This window comes from Micropterus salmoides, unplaced genomic scaffold, assembly GCF_014851395.1.
Source record: "Micropterus salmoides isolate LMB-PRFRI ecotype aquatic unplaced genomic scaffold, ASM1485139v1 Ms_hic_scaffold_13, whole genome shotgun sequence".
NCBI classification, from domain to species: domain Eukaryota; kingdom Metazoa; phylum Chordata; class Actinopteri; order Centrarchiformes; family Centrarchidae; genus Micropterus; species Micropterus salmoides.
This window is the reverse complement of record NW_024040374.1, coordinates 29,166,080-29,179,383: the sequence shown is the minus strand read 5'-3', so window position 1 is coordinate 29,179,383 and position 13,304 is coordinate 29,166,080. Positions and strand designations below refer to the sequence as shown.

The 13,304-nt window shown below is 39.4% G+C and overlaps 1 protein-coding gene across 1 annotated transcript in view; it reads left to right on the top strand.

Annotated features, from left to right (window-relative positions):
* slc1a7b (solute carrier family 1 member 7b) overlaps nucleotides 1-10,845 on the top strand; it is a 42,697-nt gene extending 31,852 nt beyond the window's left edge. The window contains exons 4-11 of the mRNA XM_038716813.1: nucleotides 1,536-1,578; nucleotides 1,671-1,902; nucleotides 2,027-2,126; nucleotides 4,041-4,274; nucleotides 5,090-5,284; nucleotides 9,784-9,918; nucleotides 10,090-10,189; nucleotides 10,383-10,845. Coding sequence (XP_038572741.1) covers nucleotides 1,536-1,578; nucleotides 1,671-1,902; nucleotides 2,027-2,126; nucleotides 4,041-4,274; nucleotides 5,090-5,284; nucleotides 9,784-9,918; nucleotides 10,090-10,189; nucleotides 10,383-10,640 — 1,297 coding nt within the window. The 3' untranslated portion in view covers nucleotides 10,641-10,845. The remainder of the gene's footprint in view (nucleotides 1-1,535; nucleotides 1,579-1,670; nucleotides 1,903-2,026; nucleotides 2,127-4,040; nucleotides 4,275-5,089; nucleotides 5,285-9,783; nucleotides 9,919-10,089; nucleotides 10,190-10,382) is intronic.
* Nucleotides 10,846-13,304: the final 2,459 nt, after the last annotated feature.

Sequence of the window (13,304 nt, the reverse complement as noted above, 5' to 3'; positions counted from 1 at the left end):
AATTATAGTGCAGGATAATTGTTTACCCTGGAGCCACGATAGAATTATCATTCATTTTGTTTTTGTTTTTTGTACACTGTAAAAAAATTACAGACCCATTTAGTTATGTCAACTTGCTTCTTTTTTAAAAACTCATATAGCTCTGATTTTTTGGATTTTGAACTCAACTGCATAAGTTTTAGAAAGTTAAACTTGCATTAATTCATTCTGTTGAGTATTTGAGACTTTTGTCATGTTGATTGAACTTTTGTATGTAAGTTATCAGTTTGGGAAAAAAAGGCGAGTATGTGGAGATGGGAGCAAGAGAAAAAAGAAGTGCTGCGTCTTTTGAGTGTGAGAGAAATATATACATACTCAACTAATTATTAGGGTTGAGCGAGTATTCAGTTGAAACGAGTAGCCGGTACAGATACCTTTTACCAGTACTAATATCATCAGAGCAAAACATGTCAATATTTGTTTTGTATAAACCATATATATAGGAACCTTTTCAAAAAATCAGTTACTATTGTGATCAAAAACATTGCTCTGATGCTCAATTCTGCTGTCCTGAAAATAGTTTTCTAATGAATAAAGCAACTGCTGATTAACCCATACCACTTCCAGTTAGTCCCACCCATTCCATGAACAGATACAGAACATTTGATTTGTTTAACAGATACAGATGCAGTAACAAACTGCCCTGGCACATCGCAAGCCCTTGAAGATAACAGTTCAGCGGTGCTGTTGTTGTGGTCTGTCTTCAAGGCCCTTTTTACATGTAAACAGACAAAATTTGGAATTTAAATCCCCTTAACTTGAAATGGAAAGTAGTGTAAAAGTGATTAAGTTGTTTTAACTTGAAACTGTGATGTTAGAATAACTCAAAGTATGAAGTTAAAGATATAAAAAGTTAATTTAACTAAAAAAACAAGACAACTTTAACACTGTAGTTATGTCAATTTTGTGAACTTGAATTTGTTAGTTGAAACAAAGGCAATCTTCAAATTGAGTTAACTTGCATTTTCCAGGCAGCAGGTGAACTCGTATTTCCAAGTGAAAGTAAGAATTGTATGTAAGAAATGTTCTAGAATTGTATAGGGTTGTTTGTTTGACAAGAGAAAGCAAGTTTCCTTGAATGGACAATGTAATATAGAGAGTTGTTTTAACTCACAGTATCAATTTCAAACAATAAATGATCATTAATTAAACAAATTGTATAATGTAACATCATGAGTTGAAACAAAGCTTTTCTTAAAGTTTACTCACATTTTTGAGGCAGCAATTGAGCTTAAGTTTTTAAGTTGAACCACCTTGATAATTTTTACAGTGTATAAATGTGAGCGTTTATGTCTACTGCCACCACCACCCCTCCTAGAGAGAGGTTACAGTGTGAGAGCTGCACTGTTCATATGTCGATTCCTGCTCTGTAGCACCAAAACACTGGGCTGTTATAGTGGGAACCCCCTAACTATGACTATTCATTTTTATTTACAGTATGGTATTTTTACCATTCTTTGTGAGTGTTTTAATAAGTGTGTATCTTTGCCTTGCAGCAACATGTTCCCATCTAATCTGGTTCAGGCCACATTTCAGCAGGTAAGACCTGCTGATATCACACAGCGCTTGCAAACACATTGGCTTTTTTGGGACTTAAATTTGCTGCTTTTGTTTCTATTCCCTGGAAACAGTATCGAACAAGTAGCGAGTACATTGTGAAAACCAAGCCAACGGTGAGCAAGGCCCAATCAGAGTCCACCACACGGCGAGCACTCATCTATGGTATCCAGGATGATAATGGAACTGACATCCAGAACTTCGCTCTTGACCTGACTCCACCTCCTGATGTGCTCATACGTACTCGGGAAGGAACAAGCGATGGAATGAATGTCCTTGGAATTGTAATCTTTTCTGCCACCATGGGTAAAAGTCTGCATAACTCTAATTTGAATTCTAATGTGTACCTTTTGTCTTCAAGTAGAATTTATCATTAAAAATGAAAATGCTTTCACTTTTATTTTTAAGATTGTTCTGTATATTTTCACAGGGATCATGTTGGGAAGGATGGGGCCAAATGGCAGCGCCTTGGTAAACTTCTGTCAGAGCCTGAATGAGGCCGTCCTTAGAATTGTTGCCATTGTCATATGGTATGGATTTCTTTAAAATACTATTTAGCTTTAGGAAGCTATGGACAGGTTTCCCTTATACAAAAAAGTATGCACATGCAGCAGGAGATTTAAAAATTAATCGCTACGATGTTATGATATATATGAACATTTTCAGTATTACAAAGAAACTTTTTACCAGTTTCCTTATAAAAAAAACTTTTTATTGTATGTGGAATAAGGTGACCAGATTTCTGAAATGAAATTTTTGGTTTGGTGGTCAGTATGTGATTAAAAATTATTATGTAATAAAAAAGGGGGGCAATTTTGGTTTTATAATCTGTTAGATATACTTCTTCAGAATGAAATCAAGTCATTTTGAAACAGATTCTACCTTTCAGTCAATAATAATAATATATATATATAATAATCACTTTCTGGGAAGTGGAATACTGCATTTTATGGGTTGAGTTTGCCATTAAAGTTATTTCAACAGGTAAAAAGGTCTGGTTTGGTTGAGACACAGGAAGTTAAATAATGTAGAGTCATAAGGATAATTACAAAAGAGATCATGTCTTTATTTATATATAGCTCAGCAGTAAGTCATGTTAATTATAGGCTATAGTCTGGTTTCCAAATATAAACAAGGATATAGGCCTACCAAACACATAATCCATCGAGTACAACAGGCTTCTATTATTGCCTATAATCACATAAATGTCAGACTATATTTACTTATTTTGCCACAATTGTGATTGTTCTGTTGAAAGAAACGTTAAAGTATCACAAAGAATACCTTACCTTTGCTATCACCACGAACATAAAGTGAAGTTTGTTTGTACGTCATGTCTGTTTGATCCAGATAAAAGCAGCTGTAGTTGTAAAGAGACTGGGTGATACAGCTTTAACATGCTGCGCGAGTCTCCCATGGACGGCATTTTTTTTGGCACACCTGTATGCTCTGCTGTCTGCAGTCTTTCTGGCCGTGTAAAATCAGATTCCAGGTCCGCTAACACCTTAAACAGTCTATAATTAACACACAGTTTAAAACAGGGACTTTTCCAGGGACAGCTCCAGACGAGGACAGGCCACCAAAACCGGGGACTGTCCTAGGAAAACGGGGACATCTGGTCACTCTAATGTGGAAATCATCAGCCACCATAGACTGTATATAAAAATGCCAAACTGATAGACATCTATCAGCTTTGTCTAGCTAACATGACACACATAATTACAGTGATAATGCTAAGCTAGACTACTAGCTTTAAAGGTAGTGAGAAATTCATTCTAATTCGCAATTCGCAAAAGCATTGATCATAGAGGCTGAGACATGTTTGCAGTATTATTTAAACATCCATAAGCATGAGCTGTCTTACCATAACCCCTTGACCCTGATTGTCGTGAATTTACATCACACCTCTTCCTTTCAGACTACAGCCAAGATATAGCACAAGGATTCCCCCAATGCCTGTTTGTGCATGTTCGATACGTACCTAGGAACCTTTTTCAAGCCCTAGTTTCTCGTTTATGCCTGATGTCACTAATTTGCATCATACCTACATCATACCTGAATTTATATATTTTCTGTGTTCAATAGACAAATTAACAATCTTTACTTATTTAACATCAGCCTGAAAGCAAATGAAAACACAAATAATTTTTAAAATTGTTTTATTGTAAACAAATTCAGGTGTCATGGGGTTAAAGCAGTTGTTTGCTTAGTTGCTGTGTAAACCAATCAGCCACCTTTTTATAAGCCATGGCCCCGATCAGATTGCTCTTAGCTGAAGGTGAGATTTCCTTGTTTGCGATACCACTTTTGCACTGCCGCCCCACACTCGTAGTACTAGTTTCATGGTAACATTGCTTAGAAACCTGCCTATAGGTCACAAATCTAACAGTTCACTAACATCTCAGCCCCGATTGCTGACTTTGAGCTACTCCTCGTCCTGGCAGGTACTTCCCGTTTGGCATCGTGTTCTTGGTGGCCGGAAAGATCCTGGAGATGAGTGATCCCTCGGCCATGGGGAAAAAGTTGGGTTTCTATGCCGTCACTGTGGTGTTTGGTCTGGTGTTACATGGATTGTTCATCCTGCCTGCCATGTACTTCTTCATCACCAAAAAGAGCCCCATCGTTTACATACGGGGAATACTACAAGCACTGCTCATCGCCCTGGCAACCTCTTCCAGGTAAAGGAAATTACTGCAGAGAAAACAAACTTAATTAATTAAAATGTTGTTTAAATTGATGTGTAAAAAGAAAACATCAGTTTATTTTCTCATGTGTGAATCAAACTTAAATATCTCTGCACCACATTTCCTTTCCTATCCATTTACTGGAATATTACCACGAAAAGCCCAAAGGGATGTTGGGAGATCAGAAAACATCTGGTGTGTGTGGGAAGAGATGGAATGTAAATGAGCATTCCATGCGTTTGATTCGATTGGCACTTATCCATTGGTTGTTTAGGTCTGCATGTATGCATGCACATGTTTTTGTTAGTGTGTGATAGAACTGGACTTGTGAATTTTAATGACAGTATCGATGTTTTTGCATGTTCAATTTAGCAGTTACCACAGTTCAGTGTGTTAAATTTCGGTTTGGTTTCACTTTCAACCCATACAGAAATGAATAAAACCAGTGACTGCCTGGAGGGTAGGAAAACAACTAACTGAAAATCTGAAACACACATCGTGCTTTGGAAAATGCTCCTCAGCAATGTAAAGTTATGTGATTTGATGTGAATTAGTTAAAACAACAAAAAAAACTGGTCTGTTACATTTTTTTCACATTACATGTGAAAAGAATCCATGCTTGTGTGGCAGACTGGAGTAGGCAGTGTGTATTTACCTTGTGGTGCTGGTATTTAGTGTTTCTTTGTTTTAGCCAAACCATGGCCAGAGTAACCGCCTGCTGCAGTGACCAGTCAGCTCAGATCATCAAAAAGCATCTGCCTGACCTTTGAATGTTCTGAGCTCTCTGTCATGTTCTCTGTCTTCCTCAGCTCTGCCACATTGCCTATAACCTTCAAGTGCCTCCTAGAGAACAACCACATTGACCGCCGCATCATCCGTTTTGTGCTTCCTGTGGGCGCCACCATCAATATGGACGGCACCGCTCTCTACGAGGCTGTGGCAGCAATATTCATCGCACAAGTTAATAATTACGAGCTGGACTTTGGCCAGATCATTACCATCAGGTTAGTGGACCGTGCAACACACCATCTGTGCTTCTAAGATCATTAACATGCTAAAGATATCAGTGGGATATACAACAACAAAAAAATCCTTTACACTGAATAGTAGAAGTACATTATCCCATATATGTCTCTGGTTTTTAAAATGTCCACTCAGACTTTTTTCAAATGTCTGTGATTTTCTGACATGAACAGTTGAAGATCTAGGAAGATAGCGCTCATCAGGAAGATACTAATCATTCACACACACTCACAATGTGGGGTTCAGTATCTTGCTCAAGGACACTTCATCATGCAGACTGGAGGACCTGGGGACTGAACCACCAACCTTCTGATTAGTGGATGACCTGCTCTACCTCTAACCCACAGCCAAAAATGCTAGTGTTAAACTTGACACATAAGCAGAGTGTGGAAGTCAAGACTGATGATGGATCTGAGGTTCTTTCATGTTTTAGTCATGCTGTTATATGAGCATCAATTGTTTTGAGTCATTCTGACAATGTGCCATCAAATCAAAATTGTAACAAATCAAACAACAAACAAGGGTGAGCTTGCCCAGTCTTAAAGCACATGCAGAAGAGTCAGCAATTGCTAGCAAGGTCCTGTCCTTCATTAAGCAATCCAAGAAATCACAGTAAACATATCGAAGGTCGTTGATGAGCAGCAGAACCCACTGTTTGAATATTTCAGGCGAAAATAATGTTGCTTAAAAACTTCAAATAAGTAGTGAAGATAGCCTGAGACCAGGCTAAGAAGTGGATTCAGGTGATTCACAAGGAGATACAGAAGATGGCTGATCCAACATAATCTCAAAAGTAGAAGCAGGGAGAATACATTGATAAATGTCTTACCTTGGGCAGACACATTATCTTCAGGTGGAACCCACAGCTGGGAGTATAAAGTCATCCCAGGCCTGTACAACATCTTTTTCATCAACTGTTATAACAGTTAATATAGTTTGGCATTAAGTAGAGAGAGTCAGAATAGAAAGAATATCCAGGATAACACCCTTTCTTCTTGTTTCCTTAATTACTTGACCCATGATGTTTTCATCCGCTGTAGTACACTAATTGTCTGCCCCAATCATAGACAGGCTACATTGTGTTTAAAGGTTCGGTATTTACTTTAATAAAAATAACATTTTTTAATATTTGCTGAAACTGTCACTGCATACCATGACAGTAGCACATGAGACAGATAATCTTTGATCTTTGCTCCTCCCACTGCTCCTTATGCTATTTACAAAAATCCACCACGACCGACTCAAAACAACCAATCAGAGACAGGAGGAGTCCGTAACGCAGTGTCAGTCACTGCTCACGCACACACTGTGTAATCCACCTCCTCACGTATGCTCTCATTCACGTTGGAGGAGCGTCTTTGAGAAAATGAGGTGAAGCGTGAGGGGCCGGGGTCTAGGCGAGGCTCTCAACGTGGAGAGCGAGCCCTACGCAGGATGAGGTTTCACTGGCCAGTCAGCTCCTTCTGCTGCTGTAGGAACTTGTGGGATATGGAAGTGGCCCAGCAGAGTGATACAAGCAGCAGAGTGAGACGCGGAAAGTTTTGCATTGTATGTTCAATTGTTGACTGCAGCTTTAAGTGTCAAGCAAACAATGATCCACAGTGTGTTTCACCCTGTCCTGTCCTGAATTACAAAAATATTGTGGAATAGTTCTGAAATTTTGATATGCCGGAGAATGAATCTTGAACTTAGTCCATTGACTCTTGTCTCTGATCTTTCCATTAGACATTTTTGCTAATGCACACAAAGAAAATTTGTCAGTGTTTTAATGCTCCGAGGAAAACACACAACTCTGTGAATTGCCAGTGAGACTCCCACATTGTTTGGCTGGCATGAATACTAATGGCGCATATTCGGTTTCTAGAATGCCTTGTGCATTCAGTGACAAGTTATTTACTATTGTGTTGTGATGATTGAATCTCTGAATTAAATATTTAGATGCACCTGTACCAACAAATTTTGTGTTCTGTCTAACAGTTGCCCTATGTTTACCCTATGTTAGCCACTGTGTGTTTTTCTATATCATTTCATATAGCAACTGTAGATTGAAACTATCGGCTTATCTCGCTCTGAAAAGAGCCATGTGGCCTTGATAACCCACCATATCCCAGTCACGCTACTGCTGGACCTCTGACCCCAACCTCCTCCTCACCATCTCTCACCATCATACTGTGATTAGAGTGATCATCCCAGTCTCAGCCTCTGGATCTGCACCAGAAATCAGACGAACATCAACATGTAGTTCCCAACATGTGGATTGTGTTGTATGAATGTCCCCTTAAAATTATTCTGATGACATGTGACATCTCAGTGTTGCTGGGTATGACCCTGGGGATAAGAGCGGAATAGGAGGCATTGAAGTGATTTGCTATCTGCTCAGGACCTAACTCTAGACACGAGGGTTGATATTGGACGATCCTGTAGTCTCAGGATTACGTTACAATGGCTTTCAATGAACGACTGCGTTAGACTTTCTTGTTGTCCGTCATTTCAACAGGGTTGTAAAAATTCCATCATAATCTATTATTACAAGTCATTTTCATTTTTTAATGATGATCAGACAGGGTCTCAGTCAAATTTCATCCCTCTTCCAGCTTTCGACAAAACTCTGAAGGATGTCCTCATTGTAAACACTATTTGTCATGATTAAGCAGGGAACAGGGACTCAAAAAGCCGGACACCAAGCTGGACAGACTCAGTTTTTAGAAGGTTTATTAATAATCCAACACAGGGGGAAAATAGGCTAACGCGAAGAAGAGACAAGTCAAAGTCTAAACATACAAAAACAAGCATATATATAAATATGCAAAGAAGGAGGTGGCGGAGGCAACAATCAAATGAAGGGCAGAAAGTGAAGCAATCAGAAACGAGAAGAAAGGTAAGTAACAAAGTAAAGCAGGAAACAGAGGATGACCAAACACAGGATTCAATAAAATAAAACAGGAAATACAAAACACCTGAACCCCAAACCTGAATTTCTAGCAAGCGTAGCATTTTGTGACTTTGTATCATTTGTAACTGCAATTGCGGCATTAGACTGATATGGTGATGCTGTATCATATAAAAAAGAAAGTAAACATTACAATTATTGGACTTTTTAAAGAAACTTCTGAGTTTAGGCAACTAAAACACTTGGTTACGGTTAGGGACAGATCATGATTACAGTTAACAAAACTTTACTACTCTACTTACTCTCCTCTTTTACACCTTTTACGACATAGGGCCTCAATGAACTCCTTCTATTGTTCCCTATCCTTGTGTTGAGTGTCCCCTCAAAAAAGGTTCATCTTGGCCACCTCCTCCAGAGTTCTGTTTCAAGTAATTTTCAGTCTTCCAGGTTTTCCTTTGCCTTTGAGGAGTCCATCTCATCGCAACCTTTGGGATGTCTCCAAAGAAAGAACATGGCCCAGCTATTGCAGTCACCTCTGCCTTATATCTGGGATCGTGTTCTTGCTTTTGCTTTTCTGTATAATTACAAGGTTGAGATCTTGTTGATACAGAATATGCCACATAACCTTCTCAGGCATCCATTGTGGAATGCCTCATTCTTTTATATATCAGCTTTGGTCTCTCGCTGCCATTCAATGTAGAACAGGAAGGACATAACGTAACTCGTATATAGATGGACCTTTGTTTGTAGATATTGTTTGGGATTCCAGATGTTGAAGAGTTGGGAAAATGCACCCAGGGCTTTGCTGATAAAATTCCCTAAATAGTTCTTACCCAGAATAATGCACATGTATATATCTGCAACGTTGTTCTTCTATTCCATATTTATATATTTCTACATTTATTTATGTCGACTGTATGTTTGTCTACGTGTAGCACCTTATCACCACAGCAAATTCCTCGTATGTGTAAAACACTACTTGGCAATAAAGCTCCTTCTGATTCTGATTCTGATTCTGATTAATAAATCCAAGTGGCACACCTATTATTATAACTGGTGCTGGAGGTTTTGGATTATTTGATATCACTGACTTTGCACGTGTTGATTTTGAGACCTGTTAGCTCAGCAAATATACAGTTAAAAAAAGTCAATGTTGGGACACGAATCATCCAATATGGACATAATTCCTAGGATACTGGTCTGGTCAACCACTACCATTAAAGCAGCTAAAGTCAATATTTTTCAAATGCTGTATATATAGTGACTTTATCTTGACTATGCATCAGGCAGATTCCTTGGCAAAATTGCTTGACATTTAAAGACAACTAGGTATTAATAAATGTCTAGCAAGGAAAATTAGAGTACAAGGATAAAGTTAAATAGATGGATAGACCATTTAAATTAAAAAGATGAGTGGAGATAGACTTTGTGGAAAACAAGGACTGAAAATAGCATTCCCTTGTGATCTTCTTTCATTTTAGTCTCAAGATGACCCACAGGAATCACATTATTTTTCTTCAGTTGGTACATCACATACAGTTGTTAAGGTTTGTGTTTTTTAGATGACACCAGGTTTCTCTAAATCTCCAGTATTACAGCCACTGCAGCCAGTATTGGTGCAGCAGGGATACCTCAAGCCGGACTGGTCACCATGGTGATAGTGCTCACATCCGTCGGGTTGCCAACCGATGACATCACTCTTATCATTGCAGTGGACTGGGCCTTGTAAGTAGCATGTGTGTTTACCTCCAAGACTTTTGTCTAACACATCCAAACTTATCCTACTGGGGCAAAAACACCGGAGCCCCATCTTCTTCAACTCTTCTTCATTTGGCCAAATATTTCAGATTTTAGTTCAACTCATTCATCTTCTCTCCCAAATGCTTTTCTCTACAGAGACAGATTCCGCACCATGGTGAATGTAATGGGGGATGCTTTGGCCACAGGCATCATGGCACACATCTGTAGGAAAGACTTCATGAAAGAGGGAGATGGGGTGAGTTTTATTTGTGGCTTCTTTTTCACAACTGTGACAAAATTACACGTCAACATTTTGTCATTATGGCGGAAAGGACACACATTTCTGCTGTCAGTAACTATCCAGCTCCTTTCAACAAGGTGAATCCTTTTTCCATGTCCTCTCTGACAATTTTTCTTGCTTCCCTTCGTGTGACCCTGTCGCTGCACAGGTGCCTTTGATCTGTGAGGCCAAACCCCCAATGAACAATCCACCTCTGACGAACTGTCACAACAACGGCAACTACCAGCCTCCTTCTGCAGGGGTGAAACACGAGCCTATTCCTTCCGACGTGGCCCGACTGATGCAGCTGGAGGAGGGCGTCCGGCCGGCTTCAGAGAGGAAGAAGCCTCAGATTCCGCCAAGGCAGCTCAAGAAAAGCAAAGAACAATGCGCCGTCGACATGAATGGTCTTGAGACCAACGTATAGCCTCCTCCTGGAGTTTGATGGGTTGTCTGTGTAGATGTGCTGATCAGAACCTCGGAGCAAAGGACACCTGTACAGGTGGGAGGACAGCACGGCTCCTCTTCATCTATCAACTTATTAAGGGGTCAAAACCCATTGGTGACCAGATGTCCTAATAACTAAGAGGTAACCCTCTTAGTGGGGAAGCTGTTGGTTTATTGTCATTATAGCAGTGAAATACTTTCTGTAAGACAAGACAAGATGAAACTCATCCTTGGTGTGGACCTTCAGGGTGAGCTCGCACCTAATCTCCCAGACTCTGACCACAGGTGTGAGTACTTGCATTGATTAACTGATTTCTATTTGATATCTACATTTTTTATGAGTTTTTTGCCCATGTGTAACATGATAAGATGACGTGTTTATTATATTTTGTACTGCTGCAAGCAACCAGTCGTTTGCGTCATATCAGAGACAAGTGTCTGGTTTGAGCTAAATGATCAGGAGGCAAAGAGAAATGCCCACGTTGTTTAATTTTGCCTTAACAAAGCTGGTGGTGCTGACAGTGATGTGAAGACAGGACTGAAGAGCAGAAGCTTTAACTTTCCTTGTAGTCATGGTATAACTTTATTAAGCAGACAAAATAGAGATTTATACGGTTTCAAGTATTTGAACAGCCTCAGGAGCACTTGATTACATTAAACTTTCCTGGCACTTGAACAGCCTAAAACAACCACTGGTAATTCAACATAAACCAAGTGGTCCTTGTTTGTTGGTTGACTGGAATTTGCTACTACTTGCAATATATCAAACAACCTCTGATTATTCTAAATCTACAACTCATGAACTTACAGCTGTATTAGTTGATATAACTTTCCACCATTATGCACTGAAGTCATTCAGTTGAAGGTTAGGCTTGGATCTTTCCAGGTCTGTCTTAATACAATACTCATTTTACCATGTACTGTATGTGGAAAGACTTATTTGGTCAATGTACTAATTCCTCCTGTCCACACTGGCCATTAAGTGATTGACAAATATAGTGTGCTGGGGCAGGTTTGGTTATTAGCAAAATATCAAAGATATTTAGAAACATGAATAAAGTTATTAATATTACAAAAAGGGACCAATAACCAATAAAGGGGTTTGCCCACCTATAAATGCCAATATTGAAACACTATTTTACATTAATAGGGTGGACAGTGAGGTGTGAATCTGAGCACTAACAATCACAAGCAGCTGTTATTACAGTACAATAAACAAATAAAATAACCACAGGCAACTACTCCTTCAAGGTACAATAGGATTCATTTACTTCAGCACAGATCAATGATCAAAAACGTCACGTCCCTATCATCTGAATGGCGGACATGACCACATGGGTGGATCAGCGATGATCCAAAATGGCAGGCAGACCCGCAAAGCTTCTTCAGCCAAAGGGGTTAGGAACCAACATGCACATACACCAAAATGGCGTGGAGCATGGCTGGAGTTTAGGCTGTGGATGTGTGCAAAGCATGTGTGTGTGTGTGGATGTTAGTATAGGAAGAGAGAAAGAAAAATTTACCACCCAGTTTTGTGCCAGCAGTGAATTGGACTTGGTCACGATAAAGTACAGGTATTGACTCTGCGTGCAGTGGCAGGAACTAATCACACAATCCGGTTCCTGGACTTCAGTCTTGATAAAGTGCAGTTATTGGCTTCACACACAATGTAAGGAATAACATAAGTAGCGTTTTAACACGTCAACCTGTTTTAGGTGATCCTTCATCCCTCTCTGCTCAGATACTGATGATGTCCAGGTTGCTGTGCTGCAGTGAGAGGAAACATAGCAGCACGGCTGGTGATCACTATGCTTACCTGAGGGCCAGCATTTTGGTTTCAACTTCATGAACAGATACGTGTTGCCACTGTGTTCTTTATTACAGGCTTTTGTCTTACATACCGGCTGCTTTGTTAAGAATTCTGGCCTACATGAAGGCCGCCCTGTTTCCATAAAGTGAGGAGGTCATGGATGTATTACAAGAACCAGATCCAGAACTCAAAGATAGCACCCACTGACTTGAATAAAAAATTGCTTGCTGAACACAAATGCCCCCCCAAAATTGTCGCATCTGCATTTGCTTCCACACTGTACAGCCCACTGCACATGTGAAATAGTGTTTCTCCTGCTAGGCCTGTGGACTTTACATTAGGATGATGTCACGTAAATAAAAATTCTCTCTTTTTTTAGGCTCTGGGAAAGTTTTACAAATCTAAAAACCTCCATGGATTAAGAATTCATAATGCAAACAGTAATAATTTGACCTTTTTTGTAGGTGGTGTTCTGTAAACAGTTATACAAAGATCTCTTTTAGAATGGTGGTCTGTGTGGAAAACGCTTTTTGGACTGCCAGATTTTTTCATTGCAGCATGAGTGGTGGTGCCATATCCAGCTCTATTAATATCTATATAAAATGCAAAATATCACATTTTGGGCTTGACAGCAGACAATCTAGTACAATCTACTTTCATCTTTTTTTCTGACACTAAAATATACTATAGGCCTACAGTAAATCACTGGATAATGTTTCCTTGCTAAGCTGCTTAAATTAGCCAACATTGAACTTTAGAAATCACTTTTGCGTGGAATGAGATCTGTGGATTTTGTCCCTTATTTGTTCATGTCTGATCAGACAGAACAATGCA